The 23,257-nt window shown below is 40.6% G+C and overlaps 1 protein-coding gene and 1 non-coding gene across 2 annotated transcripts in view; one reads left to right on the top strand and one right to left on the bottom strand.

The window, feature by feature from the left end:
- The window catches only part of USP13 (ubiquitin specific peptidase 13), a 119,374-nt gene that overhangs the window by 7,800 nt on the left and 88,317 nt on the right, over positions 1-23,257 (top strand). The window contains exon 2 of the mRNA XM_019463242.2: positions 14,958-15,083. Within this exon, the coding sequence (XP_019318787.1) occupies positions 14,958-15,083 (126 nt within the window). The remainder of the gene's footprint in view (positions 1-14,957; positions 15,084-23,257) is intronic.
- On the bottom strand, positions 11,469-11,626 carry LOC128777530 (small nucleolar RNA SNORA81). The gene has a single exon (XR_008422774.1). It is a non-coding gene; the product is annotated as a small nucleolar RNA SNORA81 (small nucleolar RNA).

Below are 23,257 nucleotides of genomic sequence, written 5' to 3'. Positions count from 1 at the left end.
GCTCCGTAAAGGTGCTGCACTTCATTTAGGGCCACAGGCTAGGAGATGTACAATATTATCAACTCTGCCTCCCTCTCCCTCTCCTGCTTTTAAAGAAACTGTGAAATGCACATAACATAAAATTTGCCATCTTCACCGTTTTTAAGTCTGCTGTTCAGTAGGCCTTAGGTACGTTCACACTGTTGCGAAACCATCACTACCAGCCATCTCTGGAACTCTTCATCTTGCAAAACTGAAACTCTGTCCCCCCCTTAAACAATAACTCCCCATGCCCCATCCTCCCAGCCTCTGGCAACCTCCATTTTATTTTCTGTTTCTATGAATTTGCTCTAGGTCCTGTATCTAAGCAAGATCACACGGTCGTCATCCTTTTTGACTGGCTTATTTCACTTGCCGTAATGTTTTCAGGGGGTGTTCATGTTGTAGCCTGTGTCACAATTTCCTTCCCTTTTAAAGCTGAGTAACATTCCAGTGTATGTGTATAATGCATCGTGTTTATCCATTCACGTGCCGCTGGACACTTGGGTTGTTCCCACTCTTTGCCTGTTGTGTGTAATGCTGCTGTGGACATGGTGTGGCTCCCATTAGAGACCAGGTTCTGGTGTAGGCTCCTCTCTTATCCTCGGCCCAGGCCCAAGCCCTCATCATCTCTTGCCTGGACTCTTGCGCAAGAAGCTTCTTCACTGACTACTTTGCCTCCCTTCCAGTCTGCCATAGTGCACTCAGTTTTTCTAACACATGGGTCTTACCATGCCATTTCCCTGCCTAGATGTTTTCAAAGCACCATTGAGACTTTCCTAACACAGCACCTCAAATCAGTTTACCAAGTCGATCCAACTTTCCCTGCCAGTGTTGTTACTTAGCACCCGCCCTCTACTTACAGTCCCTTTGGCCAAGGGACTTTGCCTTCTTCACACGCTCCATGCTTTCAGCACTCCATGTGTTGGCTTATGCTCCTCCCTTGGCCTGGAATGGCTTCTCCCAACCTCTCACCCCCCTGGGAAAACCCCACTGATCTTTAAAAACCAGCTTGGTTGTTCTCTGTGAGGCCCTCACCACTGCCCCTCCTCCCTCCAGCTGAGTTAGACACTTGTTTTCCTGTGCTTTCAAAACACCCTGTACATCTCCATCATGGTTGGGATACTGCTTGTCGAGGACATGGAACAGTTGGGGTCTTAGAGAATTAAAGGGAAAAGAGAAGACAGAAGACTGTGCCGTTTGTAGACCTGTGCTAGTCATGCTGCATCTGTCCCTTTTTTTCCCCCTATTTTTTAAGAATCATGAGCTTATCTTTTGGAATAAAAAAATGTTATTAAAATTAACCAATACCATATATTATTCTGTCATATTATAATCTGAAAAGTTGTAAGCTTGACCCTTGTCAAGCTAGGAAAAATTGTCTTGGGTACTTGCTGAGTGTTTTGTGTGTTGTGATTCTAGATGCCACAGGGATCTTGGTAGAGGTGTTCACACATGGTGGCCCTGAGGGAAGTGACAGGAGGGCTGGTCTCTGTGGATGTAGCCCAGGCATCTGTGCTGCTGCTCACGTCCTGCATTGTAGGCCGTCAGCCCAGGACTCCCCTTGTCCCGTGCATAGGGAAGATGGGGACAAGAGCAGCTATTTTTAGGGCTGGAACAGGAGGTCAATACAATAATGACAAGAATTGAATGAATCTGAACGTGCCTGCAGACTAGAGATGTTGCTTGAGGTGCACAATAGTATGTGCTTCCTGTGATGAGATTAAAAATAGAATGTTTTGGGGGCACCTGGGTGGCTCATTCAGTTAAGTGTCCGACTTACGATTTCAGCTCAGGTCATGATCTCGCGGTTCATGAGTTCGAGCCCCACATTGGGCCCCACACTGACAGTGCAGCGCCTGCTTGGGATTCTTTCTATTTGTCCCTTCCCTGCTTGTGCTCCTGGGCTTTCTCGCTCTCTCTCTCAAAATAAATAAATTAATTAAATAAAAGTTTTGTGTTAATTAGCAAGCATTAATACTTACTTAGAACCTACAATGCATGTGGCACTGCCCTGGGAGAGTTTGAGTAAAGATGGGTATGGCATGGATGTTTCTAGCATGGTGGAATATGAGTGCCAATTTTGTGTATCTGTTAGGTGTCAAACACGGTACTGGGTAATTTTATATACATCTCATTTAATTACAGTAGTAACTGGCTTGTAAATTATAACTACTATTGTTACTCTATTTTACAGAAGAGGAAACTGAGAGTCAGAGAGGTTAGGTAGCTTGTTCAGGGACTTGTTCAAAGACTGGTATATGACACAGAAGTGACTTAAGCCCTGATGTGTCAGGAGGTTAGACCCTGCAGCACTAAATAGGGTATTTAAGTTTTAAATAACATGGCACTTGTAATGTATGGAGATTTCAGACATAAGAATGAATAATCAGTAAAATCTGGCAAAGTTACTGGTCTGGACACCTGGATGGGGTCTGAAAAAGTGGCATTTTGTGGGAGGAGGGGACCGAGGCACGGAGCTGGGACTGAGTTCCGCACACATGTAAGGAAGAGGGGGAGACTGGAAAGCAGGACTGAATCCTCTGTGGGTTGTAATGGTGGGTCTTGTAAGGTTAGGCCGGATGGGCTGGCCAGTTATGAGCTAGGGGACAGTGGTTATTTGCTGTGGCTGTCCTGGAAGTGGAGTGATAAGCGAGGTTGAGAGGTGGGGAGAGCTTGAACGCGAATCGAGCTAGGGCTCCTGTAGTTTTGGGGGTGGATACTTTCATTGGGGTGATGACAGTGGGGCTAGAGATGGCAGGGTGGCGGGAACAAACTCAGAAATTTTGATCAGTGTAGCTTAGTGACCGAATATGCGGTGGGTGAAGGCGTGGAAGGAGCTGGAGGTGACTTCAAGGCCTGGAGCCTGACAGAAGGAGTGCATCAAAGGCATACATGAGGTAGGTGAGATGGTCAGTCAGGTGGGGGAGTACTGCGTGGAGAAACTCAGGAGCTTGGGGCCCTGTGTCCTCCAGGAATTAGAAATTTGAACAGATAATCACGTTGCACGAGCAGTCATAGATGGAATACATGCAGACTTTACTGTTTTATGAAATAAAATCGCTAGAGTAAATCTGCCCCATATGGACTCCATGGGCGATTGGCCTAGAGGCGAATAGCTCTTGTGAGTTGCACTTATGGAAACTTTCTCCTAATCAAACCAAAGGTTGCTTTTTTGGTCTTGGTTAATTTTTTGGGTGTGGCTATACAGTGGTGACCAGGACACAGATGTCTCTGTCCCAGCAGCTGTTAGAAATAGGCTTAGGGGCACCTGGGTGGCTCAGTCGTTTTAAGGTCCAACTTTGGCTCACGTCATGACCTCACGGTTCGAGCGACAGAGTCCTGCATGGGACTGCACTGACAGTATGGAACCTGCCTGGGATTCTCTCTCTCTCTTCCTCTCTCTCTCTATCCCTTCCTCTCTCTCTCTCTCTCTCAAAAATAAATAAATGAACTTAAAAAAAAAAAGAAATAGGCTTGGTGGTCTATTAGTGGGATTCGTGGATTGACTGGCGAAGAGGAAAGAGGAGCAGGCAGGGGTCAAGGGTGAAAGTAATTCACCTATTGTATCCTTTAGGTACAGCTGCTGAATTGCTCGTTTGGACGTGCCATTTAGGTAGGTTCTGCCATTGAGTCTCCAGCCTGAAGCTTTGGAAGGAGCCCCAGCTGATGTGCACTATATGTCTAGGCCTGCAGCGGGATCACTGACAGATCCAGCCTAGTGGCCGGACATCAGTTGATGAGGGTGGGTGAGCCGTGGGGCTGCCAAAGCCTGCAGCTGCTTTGCCAGGGTCTTGGACCCCAGCACGTTGGGTGTCGCTGCTGTCTGGTCAGGGAGCTGTCAGCCTGGAGCAGCCATCTCCCGGGGACCCCAGCCGTTCTTCCGAGTTTGGGAAGTGGAGATGGCGGGGCCTGCCGAAGCCTCTCTTCTCCCCTTCAGGACAGCATGGCAGAACACCTGGCACAAGCCACCTACTCGTGTGCTCTCCTTTGCCTGCCCGGTCTGCTTTCCTGGAATGAAACAGCTTTGGTAAAAAAAAAAGAAGAAACTGCTCTTTTCTCCGAGCTCCCGTGGTGGCGTGTGCTTACTGACAGCTGCCCACCTAGCTCCTGCCACCAAAACAGCATCTGCTTCTCTGTTGCACCAGGCAGCATGTGGAGGGCCAGACTGGCCTGGGTTCCACCCCTCCCCCCTGCACTGTTACTACTGAGTAGCAGCATGACTTCAGCTGGTGCCTTACTTTCATTGAATTTCGCCGGGCCTTTGTCTCTGTAGTTCCTACCTTGCAGGGTTGTTATAAACATGGCTTCCCATTAAACCTACTTAATGTTATCTACCTCTCTGGTGGGATTTCGTGGCAGGGATCCTTCTGAGAAGAAGGTGAGATGGGAATTTATAGGGTCTTGGGGTTGCCAAGGAGAGACATCCCGTACTTGGCAATTCTGCATGAGGTTCTGCCCTACAGCAGAAGCCTTGGACATGAATGTGTGCTGGCTTCCTTGGGCGGCGGGTACTCTGTTCAGCGCTATTATACTCAAATCCAGCTCATAGTGATGGGCTTTTATGGGTTCTCCTGGAAACCTAATCCTCACATTTAATAGAGTTTGTCAGGGGAAATGCATCCTGAAGAAAGCCATCTCTTTTTAAAAATGAGAGAAATGAGTATAAAAGGTTTTTACCTTTGACAAGGTAGTTTCACATTTTCTCTTCTTGTGTGTCAGCTGGGAACTACTTAGGTGGATCGTGGCTTCAGTTTAGCACTGCTGAGGACGCTCACCTCAGTGTCTTCACTCTGATGATTTTTACTCTGCCCATGTGTCCTATGAGCATCATGGTAGCTGCTCCACAGGCCTTGCCCTAACCCTTCCCCAGCCGTTCTGGTGACAGCATCCTCATTGCTCCAAATACCCAGAGCAAGGATTTGGTTTTATCCTTAGGAAAAAAGTTAATACATGATGCTTCAGTGGAACGGTAAATTTGTGGTGTGTCAGAACATAGCTCTTTGAACTCTGCCTTTAGCTGTCTGGGTTGGCTGCATGGCTCTGAGGCATACGTGGGAGCCCTCTGCAGAGAGGAAAACGTCAAAGTGGGAGCAAACTGGAAGAATCATCACTGCATCAACATTTCTAGTTTTTCTTAACACTTCACGGCTACAAGCATGATTTATCGATGTTCAGCAGAGAGACCTACACTCTCCTGGGATTATATGCATTTGGTGTTTTCTACTTAATTTATTTGGATAATTTTATTTCAGTGGATTTGCTGTTGGAAGCAAGGTTTTATAGTTTGCAAATATTGCATTCTGGAAGTTCTGTTCTACTGGTGAACTATTTTTTGACAGTGCTTTTTTTTTTTTTTTTTTACCATCACATTTCTGCTTTCTGTGGATTGCATGCTGGCTGCCCTTGCTCTGGAACCTTGTTTTACTTTCTTATTGCACATTTGTTTCCCATCTGCCTGTACTTAGTTTTTGCACTTACAAACTCTTGTCTGTTTGTTTTGCTCTAGAAGCCAGAATGTATTGGGAATCTGTGCTCTGGTCATTGGAATATTTATATCTACCATTCAGATATATGGAAGTACCTGCGGGGCAGAGTTAATAGACAGGTGGTTGCTTGATGGAAGCAAGAGTTGAGCAGAGAGAGGTGGGTAGTCTTACGAGTCTAAGAGTTAAAACAGGAACTGTCCTTGATCCTGCTCTTTCCCACAAACCCCTACAATCTAATCCATCTTCTTTGCTTAAGGGTTCTATCCTAAAATTATAACCTGCATCTGCCAAAGTTTCCCCATCTCTGCTATGAGTCCCCTTCCCTGACCTCCTGCCACCTCCCCCAGGCTAAGCCACCATCTTGCCTTACTTAGTTAGACAAGGACTGTCTAAAAGAACTTTCTGTGATGATGGAGTTGTTCTGTATCTGCACTGTCCAATATGGTAAGCCCTAGCCACATGTGGCTATTGAGCACTTGAAATGTGGCCAGTGTGTTTAAGAAACTGAACTTTTAATTTAACTTAATTTAGATCTAAATATTCACATGTGGCCAGTGGTAGCGTGGGTCTAGATTGCATAGCCTCATGACCATATACTCTCTTGACCCCCACCCTATAGATCCCTCCGGTAGCCAGAGTGATCTTTTAGTAGGATTAAATGTCATCAGAGCACCAACTATGCTTCTCTCTCTCTCTTTGCTGAATAAACGCCTCCTGCTCGACACCCCACCAACTTCTCTTGCCCCCAGAGAAGGCATCACAGCTTCCTTCTCTTTTGTAGCTGTTTTGCCCTTCACACAGACGATCTCTCAATCTCCCTTCTGTAAACATGCATGGTGTCTACCTGAGCTGGGGTACAGTGTCCTTGATTTGTTTCATTTTTTTTGTTGTAATCACATTCTCATCTGTCTCCCTGAGATTATATTCCTCATCACCTCTTTGTGTGTTCCCAAATTTCCTTACCTACAGCTTTTGAAATAATCTCTTAGTTTTTTCAGGTCACACTTTTATTGTGAGTTGCAAGAAGATACAGACTCTTAAAGCTATGAAGTTGGTTGTTAAAGCCTAAGGAAAGCTTGGGTTAAGAAAAGGGAGCATTTGTTCTATTATGTGTACGTACATTTGGTTCTAAACATATTTAATTAAGAAAAATTTTATTGTTTTTTACTATTAAAAAATGAATCAATTAATTTTTTTAATGTTTATGTATTTTTGAGAGAGAGAGAGAGAGTGAGCTGGGGAGGAACAGAGAGAGAGGGAGACACAGAATCCAAAGGGGGCTCCAGGCTCCAAGCTTTCAGCACAGAGTTTGATGCAGGCCTCAAACTCAACGAACTGTGAGATCATGACCTGAGCCGAAGTCGGACATTTAACCAACTGAGCCACCCAAGTACCCCTGAATCAATTTTTTTTGAGAGCTTGAGAGAGAGCATGTGTGGGGGAGGGGCAAAGGGAGAGGGAGGGAGAGAATCTCAAGCAGAGTGTGGAACCTGACATGGGGCTCGATCTCACAAACTGTGAGATCATGACCTGAGCTGAAGTCAAGAGTCAGATGCTTAACCAACTGAGCCGTCCAGGTGCCCCCAAAAAGGAATCGTTTTTTCTGAAGAAAAATGAGAAAATGCCAAAAGACAACATGAGGAAAGCAATCCCACATTATCTCTTCATGCTGAGATAACATCGCATGCTGCGTAGTGCATGCATGTTGTGTCCATTGTAACGTCATATGCAGGTTTGTTGCCTGCTTCTTTCACTCAGAAATACCATGTGCTTTTCCTATATCAGGAATTACTCATTACAAATCAATTTTAATGGCTGAGGAGTGTTATATTTCATGAATGTACCATATACTTGGGCATTCAGGTTATTTCCTTTTAGTGTTACAAGCAGCTTGTCAGTTGATTTCTTTTTCTTTGCTTTTAAAAAAATCAGTGTTCTAGAAAATACTGTGTTGTCCTTTTCATCTGCCTTTTGCATGCGTGTGTGAGTCACAGTCTTCCTGGGTGTTAGTATGTAATTTGTCCTGGACGTGGATTTGTTGTGACTCCATCTACCTACATCATGTTTCTCTTTGCGGCAATGACCGCTTGTTTTCCACACTGTTCAGTGGTTATAAAAACAAGTGTTACGCAGCGACTCTGTTTCCTGAGTGCACTGTTCACACAGGCTCACTCTCCCTTCCTGTCTTCCAGCGGAGGCTGGTCTCCAAGTCTCTAAGAACACACCATCGTAAACAAAGTTCTCTGAACACCTACTGATTGACAATGTGGTGTATTTTTATTTAAAATGACTGTTCACTTGCTATTCTGAAAACATGTAACCTTGACCTTTATATTCACCTCAGTTTTAATATTCTTTTAAATGGCAGCGGTATAAAAAAAAGGTGACTTCGTTCTTGATGTTACTTCTGAATGGCATGTAGGATAATACAATGTAAAGTAATAAATGAACAGCTATGTATCCATCGTATTTATATTGACATGCTTTGAAGAGTGCAATTAAACAACATATGGGCTTCTAATGTTGCTCCTCTCTCTTACTTTGATTGTGAGGTGGGAGAATTGTCATGGGAATCATTATAGAACTTCAGAGAAGCCCTGAGTGATATTTCTTGACTTCCTTGTGAATTCAGGTTTCTAAATTAAGTCTTACACATTGGTCACATTTCTGTTTAGTGCATCATGAAAATGCTAATTAGAATCTTATTTAGCTAAAAACATGCAGGGAAGCGCATATTGGTCATTCTGGGCTGGGTGACCTCTGGAAGCAGGGGCCAGATAGGGTCCAAGGTGGGATAGGGTGTGGACATGGCAGCCACAGTCCTGAAGAGCCAAGGAGGCTGGCTTGGTCACAGAAAGTAGGAGAGCTGGGGTAATGGGGTTCAAGTGTCCAAGCTGCTAAGGGCTTGACTTTAACCAAACAAACCTGAAAACCTAGTGTTCCTGCAGGTGCCTGAGGCTGTTTTTCTTTAAAAAAAATTTTTTTTTAATGTTTTTTTATTTCTGAGACAGAGAGAGACAGAGCATGAGTGGGGGAAGGGCAGAGAGAGAGGGAGACACAGAATCCAATGCAGACTCCAGGCTCTGAGCTGTCAGCACAGAGCCCAATGCGGGGCTCGAACTCACAGACTGTGAGATCATGACCTGAGCCGAAGTTGGTCACTCAACCGACTGAGCCACCTGAGGCTGTTTTTCTATGCACGGTCATCTGTTTTCTTTTGGTGATCCTCATTGTTTAGTGACTTGAGATGGAGCCTGTGCTCTGAAGTGTTTTAAATCCAAATCAGAAGGACACTGAGGATCAGTTTGAGAGAGAGACTAAACTATGTAGCCGAGTGAGAGATAAGTACACAAACTTTTCCACTCATTCCATATGTTTGTTCAGTTCTGCTCTGCACCAGAGAGTACTGTTGTTGGAATTTAGTAATGAATGTGACATGATTTCCCTACCCTTAAGGAGTGAACGTGTGATTCAGCATCTGAACATAGTGGCCTCAAATGAAGGAAGCATGGGTTTCTCACAGCTGTAGATTTCAGTGAGCGAGATGCTAACGGTTCTGAAATAAAAACGGATTTGAAGGTCAGGACCGGCAGCACTGGGTGAGGAGTCAGGAGATGTGGTCATGGGCAGAGGCTGGCAGGTGGATAAGTGGACAGGCGTGGAATCGGGGGTGCTTGTACAGTCGTGAAGGCATCATCGGTGTGTGTAGCTAGTTTTGATGTGGGCTGCTCTGAAGGCTTGGTGTCTCTGAAGGTCCTTGAAGTCACACTTCACCATGACACATTCTTAGAACTGCCCCGTTCCAGAACTGGGCAGTTCTAAGAATGGGGTGTGGACATGGCAGCCACTAGCTCTAGACCAATGCTACTCAAGTGTGGTCAGCTGACTGGTGCCAAGAGATAAGTACAAACATTGAGAGTAAGCACTTAGTAATTTCTATAGCAACTTGACATTGTAGCCACATCCAAGCATGTGAGCAGTGGATTAGTTTGTTTGGACAGCATATAGACCTGTTTGGGTTTTGTGGGACTTACATGTGGGAGTAAGTTCATATCTGGCTGAGCCAGGGACTAGTCATGTGCAGTGGGACCACATATCTTTCCTTAATGAACAGAAACAAAAGAAAACACAACAGAAAACAACCTGGTTCTTCATGACAGTAGTTTGACAAACACCTCTTTAGACCAAGCTCAAAGGTAACAGGAGGTAAGGCTGTGAGTCCCAAGGTCAAGAGCTTAAATATAAAACATTGATCACATTCCAGTTTCATTTTGGGTCTTGGTCAATGAACAGACTTCCCTTCTTCTCTTCTCTTTCCTCCCTGTCATCAGCATGTATTTTTTTTCATGAACATTATTTTTCTGTGCAAATTATACACAATTCTATACTTATGTTCTGTGTACATTACACATATTTCGTAATATGTCATTTTAAATAACATTATAGCATTTTGCTTTGTTTATGTGCCACATATTTTAGCTCCTTTGTTTGGGAGCTATTTTTCCTATTATAAACAGTGTATCTATGAATATTTTGTGCAAATTAGCTTTCTTTTCTCTTTATTTTGGTTTCCTGAAGTCTGTACCCAAAGGAGAAATACTGTGTCAGAGAGTCACAGTTGGATTGATCTCTAGAAGGATGGAACCGATTTATACTGTGAGACTCCATCCAGGTTTTCTCTGTGGCTTCAGGCTTTGTCGATTTCATACTTTCTGCTGGTTTAGTAGGCATATACTTGCCCTGAGATTTTTTTTAATGTTTTTAAGTTTATTGATTTATTTTGAGAAAGACAGAGATAGCGCAAGTTGGGGAGGGCCAGAGAGGGAGACAGAGAATCCCAAGCATGCTCCACACTGTCAGCTTGGAGCCCGATGTGGGGCTCGAACTCACAAAACCGAGATCACGACCCGAGCCGAAACCAAGAGTCTGACACTTAACTGACTGAGCCACCCAGGCGCCCCCCCCCGAGATTGTTTTACCGGGCTTATTACTTCAGGAGGTAGTGAGGATGTGATGATTTGATTTTAATATTTTCTCACAGTTAAAACTAAATGATCTTAAAAGAAAAACTTACCAAGTTGAACCTGAATGCTGACGTCTTGTGACTTTATCAGTTTTTACATAGCTTGGATATAAACTTTTCTTTGTTGTACTTCTCATCTTTCCTCATTCTGTGATAATTGGTTTTCTATTTGTTTCATTATATTATGTGGTATAAAACTTGTTCATTAGTGTTTACATTTTTATACTCAATTATGCCATCTTCCTCTCCTGTATTTTCATGGCCAGAAATTATTTCCCTCTCATAAGTGGGATAAAATATGCTATTCTGCTCATTTCTAGCTTTTTAAATGCCTATCTCTTGGAGCTCTCTGGACCTTATTACATACAGTGTTTGGCATAAGATGTGGATCTAGGTTAATTTTATTGTATACTGGTATCTAACTTCCCCAATAACTTTTATTAGTGATTTCCCCTTATTTTTGTGTTTCTTGTGGTTTGACAGCAGTTACCATAGAATGTGTTTTTGGAATCTCTATTCATATGCTACCATTTATTTAAAATATTAATGCAATGTATATGAATTTCATTTGTAATCTGTTTAAAAAAATTTTTTTTTTGAGACAGAGAGAGAGCATGAACAGGGGAGGGACAGAGAGAGAGAGGGAGACACAGAATCTGAAGCAGGCTCCAGGCTCTGAGCTGTCAGCACAGAGCCCGACGCGGGGCTCAAACCCACAGACTGTGAGATCATGACCTGAGCCGAAGTCGGACGCTTAACCGACTGAACCACCCAGGCGCCCTGTAATCTGTTTTAATAAGCACTCTACCACTATGACTTGAGAAAAGTATTATTTTGTATTCTGCCCTGATATTCTTTGAGTTGTATTTCATTGTTCGTTGGTAGTTTTCTAACAATGACTTTTTTCTTTAAACATTAAAAAAATTTTTTTTCTAAAGACATATTGCATCAAATCTTGAGACGAAAGACATTAAGAGAGAGGCCCCCAAGTCTTCACAATCTAGTGCAGTGTGTGTACTCTGCCAACATTATTACAAAAACCAAGATGTGATCCTAGTTTCCGCAGTTTTGACACAGTGCTTATATGAAAGAAGGTCCTGCCCGATTTCATGGCTGCACTCTTGGCCACAGGAAGGCAAGTGCTTTACGGGTATTTTCCGGGGCTGTAATCTTAGTGGGGGCTTGGCTGGTTAATGAGAGCATGAGGTTGAGTGTTTGAAAACTAAGAATCAGTTAGGTCAGCTCTGATCCCAGGCTCTAAAACTATTCTCTGTGCTTTGGTCACAGAGGAAACGGGAGGGATAGACTTGTCAGCATACACTGGTCATCATTAATGAAAGAAGCTGTTCAGAGCACATGGCATGGAGTACTGTCTTTGTATGCAAAAGAAAGTGTCTTATAGGGCCACTGTTTAGACATTAATAAGGCAGGAGGGAAGAAAACGTTAGACCATTAGACTAAAGTGTGTGTTTGTTCCGTATGGGGTAGCTTTGAGGGGGTTTGTGTCTCACTGTGTCCTGAAGCTTTCGTACTGCTGGCAAGTCCTGTGGGCAGTGCCTCCATCTCAGAGCCCCTAGTGGACAGGCACATACTGCTTCAGAGGCCAGCATGTGTCAGATGGAGGAGACCCATGGATGTTTGTAATAGAATCCTTTCCTATGTGGGACCATTTGTCTGTGAGTGCTGAAGCATTTTCCTCTCTGATTATGGACTTTGTGACAGTATCAAATGACTCCAGACTGAGAACGAATGTTTGGGGTATATTAAATTTTTATCAAATTTCCCAAGAAGTCAAGAAGTCTTGGCAATGAAATTAGCAAAGACCTTGTGATTATTTTAGAGATTACTTTATAAACTCTTGCATTATATAGCTATCGTGTATTTTTTTCTCCAGAAAAATGCTGCACTTGAACGTTTTTCTTCCTCTGCTTGCTGGTTTCTTGGTTCTCCTGCTCGTTGCTTAACATATTTTTCTGATAGATTAATATTTGTTGCCCCTAGCCTGTGTGGCTGACTGGCTCACTGTTTTCTTCCTTGTTTCCTCCAATTATAAAATGATTGAGCTAATCGGAGATACGTGTAGCACACAGACCTGTAGCTCATAATAAATAATTGCTATGAATGCTTTATAGTATAGAATGTATCTCATCCTCTTTGAACTTGACGAAACCATGTGAGGTGGGAATTATTGCTGCAGCCATGCTTGTAAAGGAGAATCCTGAAGCTCAGAGACTGAATGACAACCTGTCTTAGGCCACAGAGCTAATTAGTGGTAGTTCAGGACCCTGGTTACAAATCTCATATTTTCCCTGGTATATCTTCTGGTTTGAATTCTTTTTGATTGGGTTCCATTTTATTGGAAGAGAATGAAAGTGTTATTTTTTTAAAAAAATCACAATATGTGGTGCTCAATTTAATGGGCTTAATGAATAACTGGCCATTATAATGATAACAAGTTTTTTAAGGGTTATGACTATGCAAAAAACACCTATTTAAAAAAAAAACATTTGAAAATATTTAATTTGATGATCAAATGAATGTAATATGCCTCCAGTTGAAGAACTTTTCTAGTTTTATTCAAATGATCTCTTTCAAAGGGAAAAAGTTATCCAGAAGCACCAGCTAAATAACTGAGTTTTCTGGATGCTATTTTATAGTCAAATTTAAAAAATTTAATTTGCAAGTGTTTGTTGCCAGAGTGTAAACTTGCAGTTGATTTTTGCCTATAAATCTGTATTCTGTGACCTGGCTAAATTCATGTATTAGTTTGACTTGTTAGTAGTTTTTAGATTTTTAAGGATTTTTCATATAGAGTAGAATGTCATCAGCAAATTGAGACCCAGTTTACTTCTTTCTTTGTGATCTTTATGCTTTTTTCCTTTTCTTGCCTTATGCAATGTATTTGCTACAATAATAGACACATATTTGAACTGATGCTGTTGTAATATCCTCATTGTGATAAGACTCCTTTATGTCTGGCTTATAAACCATATAGTGTTGGGGAATTTTATTAGAAATTAAAAAAATAAACAATCTTGAGTTACTGGAACTTACGAATTATTTTTCATATATTTGTAATGAACATCAATGCCTGTTTTGATGTTGAATTTGTGCTCTACTAAAATGTAATGTAAGGAATTTTGACAGGTGCTTGCTATCAATTCTGACAGGTTTTTAAAAAAAATTTGTTTTTTAAAATTATGTGGCGAGGCGAGACTAAGGAGAGCTTAATAAGAATCCACTTTCATTGAGGAAAAGGTGGTTGATTTATAGGCAAAATTTAGAGAGATGCATGTTAAGCAAAGTGAGAGAAAAAGGAGAGATGAAATTGGCATAGAAAATCAAGTATCTAAAATGTGAACAATATCCTTGACTGTTCATTGTGGCAGGGTGTCTGTAATTAAATAATATTTGAAATGTGGCATAGAAGGCTACAAAGAGAAATAGAGTCAATTTAACTGACATTTCCATGCTGTGAGAACTTGGGCAAGTGACTGATCCTTAATTCTTAAAAAATTTTTTTTAATATTAAAATTTTTTTTAACTTTTATTTATTTTTGAGAGAGAAATAGAGCATTAGCAGGGGAGGGGCAGAGAGAGAGGGAGACACAGAATCTGAAGCAGGCTCCAGGCTCTGAGCTGTCAGCATAGAGCCCGATGTGGTGCTTGAACTCACGGACCGTGAGATCATGACCTGAGCCAAAGTTGGATGCTTAACAGACTGAACCACCCAGATGCCCCCTTAATTCTTTTTTTCAACTGTCAAATGGAAATAATAATAAGCAGCTTGTAGTATTGTTAGGATTAGAAATAATACATGAGAAGCACCTGGCACATATCAGGCGTGCAAAAATATGTAGCTAGGATTATTAGAGGGCTCTATCCTTTATTATTTACTCATTAAGTTATTGATTTATTGAATTATCCTAATTTATAATGGGTACGATCAGATATTCTGTGTCATTGAAGGAAGAGAAGAATATCTTTGAATCGAAGAACCCCTGCTAAAAGAATATAAAACTTTATGTTCCTGGAGACTTGCACTGATCAGGGAGGAAGAATGATGAGACAGGATTGCCGTGGTGGTAGTTGATTCACTGGCCAAGCTTCTCGTTTCCCTTATGGTCCCGTACCCAAGTTTGGAGAGTCCGACAAGCACGTTTATTTCCCAGGCCCTCTGAGGCTCTCGCCTGACTGGGAGATTGTGAGCAGCTGTCCGGAGCACCTGGAATCCAGGTTTGGGGCAGACGCTGATGCTGTGGGTGGCTGTGGAGCCTCAGAGGGTCATTGCAGATGACTACAACAGCCAGGTGGCCTTTTGCTGGGCTTTGTCTTCATCATTTGCCCTCTTTCCCTTCCCTTTTCTTTATCTAAATGACTTGGCGAGATATCCTTGGCTAATGTTGTGACCTGTCTCTTTCTTCTAGAATTCTGAAGGTGGACTCTATGTATGCATGAATACATTTTTGGCCTTTGGAAGGGAACATGTTGAAAGACATTTTCGAAAAACTGGACAGAGTGTGTACATGCACCTGAAAAGACATGTGCGTGAGGTGAGCTGCACGTTTGGAGAACTGGCCTTGATATCTTTCCTGTGGCATTGTCGTGGTGTGGTTTATCACATGGAGAGTTTACTGTGCCCACATGATTTCTCATTCCTTTTGAGGATGGGAAACAAAAATGGGACCCTTTGCAGAAATTCACAGGTTTCCCCAAACCCTGTGTAACTCAGTTTAATTTTTCTCTTCCTCTGAATTTCTGATTGGTGTTAAGAAGACATGGGTCGACTGAATGAAAAAAAAGTTAAGCAAAAAAATACAGACAAGTACACAAAATAATGCCAGAAATGCAAAAATCACAAGTAAAAAACATTTGGATATTTTTGCTTCAGATTTTTTTGTTTTGTTTTGTTTTGTTTTGAGCGAGAGAAAGCTTTCCTGAAAGTTCGAGTCCCTTTTGTTTCCCTCTCCAGTAGTAACCATGGCTGCAAATTTGTTCTCGTTCCTATATAGGTCATTCTATTTTATTTACGTATGGATAGTCATGAACAATACGTAGAATGACTTTATATGGTTTAAAGATGTAGATACATACTATCATACTGTTACTTATAATTCTGTGTAGAGCTTTATCTTTTCACATTGTTCTTGAAACCTATTCATGTTGCGACGTGCCTGAATGTACTTACTTCATTTTATTATTTGTTTGTTATTCCCTCTTGTGAGTACCTTGTCATTTATTATTCTTTTGTTCTATTAATGAACATTTAGATTGTTTCCTTTTTTTATTTGCTTCTACAAATAGTGCAACAATTAACATCTTTATACATTTCTCCCGGGGGTACATGTGTAAGATTTATTTTGGAAATAAGTATATCTCAAAGTGGTAATGCTGGCTTGTAGAGGTACTTATTTTCATTTTTGCTAGGTATTGCTAAATCTTTCCCCAGAGTGGTTGCACTCAATTTCTACTTCTGTCTGCACTGATTAGCAATTCCTGTTTTCCCACCCCCCATCAACCCTTGGTCAGACTTTTGATTTTTGCCAATCTAACGGTTGTAAAGTGGCATCTAAATAACTGGCATTTCCTTTTGTGAGGGTTGAACATCTTTATATATGTTTATTGGCCATTCTGGTTTTTTCTTCTCTGATTTTCCTGTTTTCTTATGGTCTATGGCTTATCTTTTTGCTTCATTTATGAATTCTTTTATGCAGAAGTTTTGAATTCAATGTTAGATTTATTAACCTTTTCTCTTATGAATTGTGCCTTGTGTATCTTATCTATGAAATTATTTCCCAACTCAAGGTCATAACAGTATTTCTTTTAATACTTTTTTTTGAAGTGCATGTGTATTTGCATGAGCATATGTGTGTTTTAGCATTTTTGGATTTTAATCCATCTATAGTTTATTGTATTTGTGTGAAGTATGGGAATCTGTTTTTTATTTTCCATACTGAAAACGAGTTTTCCTGCTGTGGTAGACTAGTGCAATCTTTCTAAATGATTTATAGTATCATCTTTTTGTATATTTTATTTATTTATTTTTTCATTTTAAACTATTTTATTTTAATATAATTTGTTGTCAAATTGGCTAACATACAGTGTGTAAAGTGTGCTCTTGGTTTTTGGGGTACATTTCCATGACTCATCGCTCATCCCAACAAGTGCTCTCCTAAGTGTTCATCACCCATTTTCCCCTCTCCCGCATTCCCCCATCCCCGCTCCATTTGTTCTCTTAAGAGTCTCTTACGGTTTGCCTCCTTCCCTTTCTGTTTGTAACTATTTTTTTCCTCTTCCCTTCCCCCATGATCTTCTGTTAAGTTGCTCAAGTTCCATTTGTGAGTGAAAACATATGATATCTGTCCTTTCTTTTTGTACATTTTAACTTGCCATTCATAGTTGGGTCTGCTTTGGGGCTCTTGGTTCTTTTCTGTTGATCTTATTTTTCTGAATCTGCATTGGTGTGGCCAGCCTTGATATCTGGTGGTACAAATACTTTTTCCAGAACTTTCCTGGGTTTAGAAATTTATTTTTCTATACAGATTTTAGAATCAGTTCATCTAGTTTAAAACATCCTGTTGAGATTTTGATCAGGATCACATTGAATTTGTAGATTATAATCTATAGCATTGGTTAAGCTCCATGAGGGCAGGGATTTTTGTCTGTTTTGTTCAGTTCTGTGCCCTCAGCACTTAGCTGTCCCAACACACAGTAGGTGCTTCATAAATATTTATTGAATGAGTATTCAAAATGACATAGTTCATTTTGAATCAGTTCAGTATTCAGTTCTCTTTTGTCTCCTTCAATAATATTCTGTAATTTTCAGTAAAAGAGCTTGCATTTTGTAAGATTTTCTTAAATGCTCTGTAATTTTTGTAACTATTGTTACTGCTAACTTTTACTTACTATATTTTAATTGGTTATTGATGATGTTTGGGGATGTTAATAATTTTCAAGTATTGATTTTTATACTTAGCGACACTATTCAGCTTTCAGTCCTAATAGCTAGTAGACTGTTGGAACTTCTAGTCAGTGCTGATTTGAGGTTCATCTAATTGTTCATGCTAGCCTGCCTAATATATTCTCTGTTTAAGTTCCAGACAAAGGAGAGATCCCAAAATTGGACAGTGGGCAGAGTAGGAGGAAGAGGAGGAAGAAAGGCCAGGAGGTCAGATAAGCCATCACCTCAATGATTAAAATAGTCTAATATTGGCCCGATATTATATGATTTACATTCACTGCTCCTGTTATGTGGGGCATAGCAATTCTTATGAGGTCCGCTTTGTCCTGAACAGATGTCTTAGTATAAAATGATGAAGTTTTAGGAAACTGGGGTGGGGTGGGGAATGAAACTGAGGCCCAGAAGCTTGAAATAACTTGCTCACTAAGCTTGCGGCAGAATTGCAGAATGGTGGTAATTTTACATGGTTAACTCTGCCTCTGAAGTCTTCAGTTAAATATTTTACTCCCTGACTACAGCCTTCTCTCAGTTTAGCTCTGTCACTCATTTATTCTGATTTCACTCTGTTGTTCTCCCTCCTTGATATTTCCAGGCCCATGACTTGTCCAGGCGGCCACTGCTTCTGTTTGTTAAGCCTGCTTCTCATGACTTGAAACATTCTCTTACCACCAGTGCCTTCAAAGATCCTTTGCCCTTTGTCTCGCCTAACTGTCCCCAGAGCTCCAGCCAGTCATGCCATCAGCATCATCATGGGTTCTGTGTGCATACTGTGAGCAATTCTGTACCACCATGGTCTGGGGCCATGTCAGACTCCTGCTCTTCCCCTTTCTGCTGGGCGCACTCACTGCCCAGCAAATTTGGCCTGCACCTTCTCCCACTCCAGATTCTGGATGCAGTCTTCAAGGTGCTGCCACGACCTCTCTCACCATCCTTAGAAAACAATTTGACTGGTACTTTACCAAGAAAACAGGGACCCTGGACAGGAACTTCCTGAACTCCTGTCTTGCCTCCTCAGAACTCATTGCATCTGGTTCCTCCATCCCAGCAGAAAGCTATGTTCTGTCTGTCCTCACAGCTCTGTTCCTCCTCCTCATAAACTTGCTCCTTCCTTAACTCCCTTTTCTTCAATGTCTCCCTCCCTCTTCTGGCTTTTTCCTCCCACCTTAAAAAAAAAAAAACAACAAAAAACAAAAAACACCACTCTTAGACAGACAAAATCTAAAGGAGTTTGTGACCACTAAACCAGCCTTGCAAGAAATATTAAAGAGGACTCTTTGAGTGGGAAAGAAAGACCAAGAGCAACAAAGACTAAAAAGGAACAGAGAAAATCTCCATGAACACCAACTTTACAGGTAATACAATGGCACTAAATTAATATCTATCAGTAGTAACTCTGAATGTAAATGGACTAAATGCTCCAATCAAAAGATATCAGAATGGATAAAAAAATGAGATCCATCTATATGCTGCCTGCAAGAGACTCATTTTAGACCTATACACACCTGCAGATTGAAAGTGAGGGGATGGAGAACCATTTATCATGCTAATGGACCTCAAGAGAAAGCTGGATTAGCCATAGTTATATCAGACAAACTAGATTTTATTTTATTTTATTTTATTTTATTTTATTTTATTTTATTTTATTTTATTATTTTTTTCAGACAAACTAGATTTTAAACCAAAGACTGTAACAAAAGATGAAGAAGGGCACTATATCATAATAAAGGGATCTATCCAATAAGAAGATCTAACAATTGTAAATATTTATGCCCCCAATGTGGAACACCCAGATATATAAATCAATTAATAACAAACATAAAGAAACTCGGTGATAACAGTATAAGAGTAGGGGACTTTAACACCTCACATGCAGCAATGGATAGATCATCCAACCAGAAAATCAACAAGGAAACAAGGGCTTTGAATGACAGCCTGGACCAGAGAGCTTAACAGATATATTCAAAACATTTCTTTCTAACTCAGCAGAATACACATTCTTTTTGAGTACACATGGAACATTCTCCAGAATAGATCACATGCTAGGTCACAAATCAGCCCTCAACAAGTACAAAAAGGTAGAGATCATACTATGCATATTTTCAGATCACAACACTGGGACACTTGAAGTCAATCACAAGAAAAAAATTTAGAAAGACCACAAATACATGGAGGTTAAAGAACATCCTACTAAAGAGTGAATGGGTTTATCAGGAAATTAAAGAAGAAAAAAAATATATGGAAGCAAATGCAAATGAAAACACAACCTTCCAAAACCTTTGGGATGCCACAAAAGCAGTTATAAGAAGTAATTATATAGCAATACAGGCCTACCTCAAGAAACAAGAAAAGTCTTCAATACACAACCTAACCTTATATCTAAAGGAGCTAGAAGAGGAACAGCAAATAAAGCCTAAACCTAGAAGAAGGGAAATAGTAAAGATTAGAGCAGAAATAAATGATGTGGAAACAAACAAACAAAAAATCCATTAGAATAGATCACTGCAACTAGGAGCTGGATTTTGGAAGAATTAATAAAATTAATAAACCCGTAGCCAGACTCATCAAAAAAAAAAAAGAAAAAGGACCCAAATAAATCATGAATGAAAGAGGAGAGATCACAACCAACACCATAGGAATACAAACATAAGAGAATGTTATGCAAAATTATATGCCAACAAATTGTGCAATCTGGAAGAAGTGGATGAATTCTTAGAAACATATAAACTACCAAAAGTGAAATGGGAAGAAACAGGAAATTTGAACAGACTAGTAACCAACAAAGAAATGGAATCAGTAATCAAAAATCTCCCAACAAAAGTCCAGGGCCAGATGGCTTCCCAGGGGAATTCTCTCAAACATTTGAAAAAGAGTTAATATCTTTTCTTCTTAAACTGTTCCTGAAAAATAGAAATGGAAGGAACACTTCTAAACTCATTCTGTGAGACCAGCATTACTTTGATCCCCAAATGATAGAAGACCCCACTAAAAAGAATTATAGGCCAATATCCCTGATGAACATGGATGTAAAAATTCTCAAGATATTAGCAAATTAAATTCAACAGTACATTAAAAGAATTATTCACCACGATCAAGTGGGATTTATTCCTGGGCTTCAGGGGTGGTTCAATATTTGCAAATCAATCAATGTGATATACCACATTAATAAGAGAAAGGATAAGAACCATATTACCCTTGCAATAGATGCAGAAAAAGCATTTGACAAAATGTAGCATCGATTCTTGATAAAAACCCTTAACAAAGTAGGGATAGAAGGAACATACGTCAACATCATATAGACCATATATGAAAGACTCATAGCTAATATCATCCTCAATGGGGAAAAGCTGAGAGCTTTCCTCTATGGTCAGGAACAACACTCTCATCATTGTTATTTAACATAGTACTGGAAGTTCTAGCCTCAGTAATCAGACAACAAAAAGAAATAAAAGGCATCCAAATCAGCAAAGAATTATTTGCAGACAACATGATACCCTATGTAGAAGACCCTAAAGACTCCACCCAAAAATTGCTAGAACTGATACACGAATTCAGCAAAGTCACAGGATACAAAAATCAATGTACATAAATATGTTGTATTTCTATATACCAATAATGAAGCAGCAGAAAGAGGAATTAAGGAATTGATCTCATTTACAATTGCACCAAAAACCATAAAATATCTAGGAATAAACCTAACCTGAGGAGGTGAAAGATCTGTATGCTGAAAACTATAGAACACTTATGAAAGAAACTAAAGATGACACAAAGAAATTGAAAAACATTCCATACTCATGGATTGTAAGAACAAATATTGTTAAAATGTCTGTACTACTCAAAGCAGTCTACACATTTAATGCAATCCCTATCAAAACACTACCAGCATTTTTCACAGAGCTAGAACAAACAATCCTAAAATATGTATGGAATCACAAAATACTCTGAATAGCCAAAGCAATTTTGAAAAAGAAAAGCAGAGTTGGAGGCATCACAATTCCGGACTTTAAGCTATATTTGAAAGCTGTAGTGATAAAGACAGTATGGTACGGGCACAAAACCAGACACATAGGTCAATGGAACAGAATGGAAAACCCAGAAATAGGCTCAAAACTGTATGGTCAACTAATCTTTGATAAAGTAAGAAAGAATATCTAATGGAAACAAAGACAGTCTTTCTTTTTTTTTTTTTTTTTTTTAAATTTTTTTTTAACGTTTATTTATTTTTGAGACAGAGAGAGACAGAGCATGAACAGGGGAGGAGCAGAGAGAGAGGGAGACACAGAATGTGAAACAGGCTCCAGGCTCTGAGCTGTCAGCACAGAGCCCGACGCAGGGCTCAAACTCACGGACCGCGAGATCGTGACCTGAGCTGAAGTTGGACGCTTAACCGACCAAGCCACCCAGGCGCCCCAAGACAGTCTTTCAACAAATGGTGTGGAGAAAACTGGACAGCAACATGCAGAAGAATGAAACTGGACCACTTAGCAACATACACAAAAACAGATTCAAAATGGATGAAAGACCTAAATGTGAGTGAGACAGGAAACCATCAAAATCCTAGAGGAGAACATAGGCAGTAACCTCTTTGACATTAGCCATAGCAACTTCTTATTCAATGTGTCTCTGGAGGCAAGGGAAACAAAAGCAAACATGAACTATTGGGACTTCATCAATATAAAATGCTTCTGCACAGCAAAGGAAGTCAACAAAAACTGAAAGGCAACCAACGGAATGGGAGAAGACATTTGCAAATAACATATCTGGTAAAGGGTTAGTATCCAAAATCTGTGAAGAACTTATCAAACTCAACACCCCAAACCCCCCAAATAATCCAGTTAAGAAATGGGCAGAAGACATGAATAGACATTTTTCCAAAGAAGACATCCATGTGGCCAACAGACACATGAAAAAATGCTCAACCTCACTCATCATCAGGGAAATACAAATCAAAACCATGATGAGGTATCACCTCATACCTGTTGGAATGGCTAACATTAACAACACGGGAAACTGCACATGTTGGCTAGCCTGTGAAGCAAGGGGAACCCTCTTACACTGTTGGTGGGAATGCAAACTGGTGTGGCCACTCTGGAAAACAGTGTGGAGTTTCCTCAAGGAATTAAAAATAGAGCTACTCTGCCATCCAGCAGTTGTGCTACTAGGTTTTTACCCAAAGGATACAAAAATGCAGATTGGAAGGTACACATGCAGCCCAATTTTTATAGCAGCATTATCAGTGATAGCCAAACTATGGAAAGAACTCAAATGTCCAATGATTGCTGAATGGATGAAGAAGATGTGGTGTGTATATATGTATATATGTGTACATTCCATAAATATGTATACATTCCATAAGTATATATATGGAACATGGAATATTAGTCATCAAAAAGAATGAAGCCTTGGGGCACCTGTGTGGCTCAGTTAAGCGTCTGACTTCAGCTCAGGTCATGATCTCATGCTTCATGAGTTCGAGCCCCCTGTCAGGTTCTGCGCTAACAGTGCAGAGCCTGCTTCAGATTCTCTTTCTCCCTCTCTCTCTGCCCTTCCCCTGCTCACATGCATTGTCTCTGTCTTTCTCAGAAAAAATAAATAAACCTTAAGAAAAGAATGAAATCTTGACATTTGCAAGGACATGGATAGAGCTAGAGTGTATTATGCTAAGTGAAACAAGTCAGTCAGAGAAAGGCAAATACCATATGATTTCACTCATATATGGAATTTAAGAAATAAAACAGGTGAACATAGGGTAAGAGAAAAAGAGAGGGA

The sequence above is a fragment of the Panthera pardus genome, unplaced genomic scaffold, assembly GCF_024362965.1.
Source record: "Panthera pardus isolate Hobbes unplaced genomic scaffold, ASM2436296v1 HiC_scaffold_16, whole genome shotgun sequence".
Classification (NCBI taxonomy): domain Eukaryota; kingdom Metazoa; phylum Chordata; class Mammalia; order Carnivora; family Felidae; genus Panthera; species Panthera pardus.
Note: the sequence above shows the minus strand (reverse complement) of the source record. Positions and strands in the feature narration are given on the sequence as shown.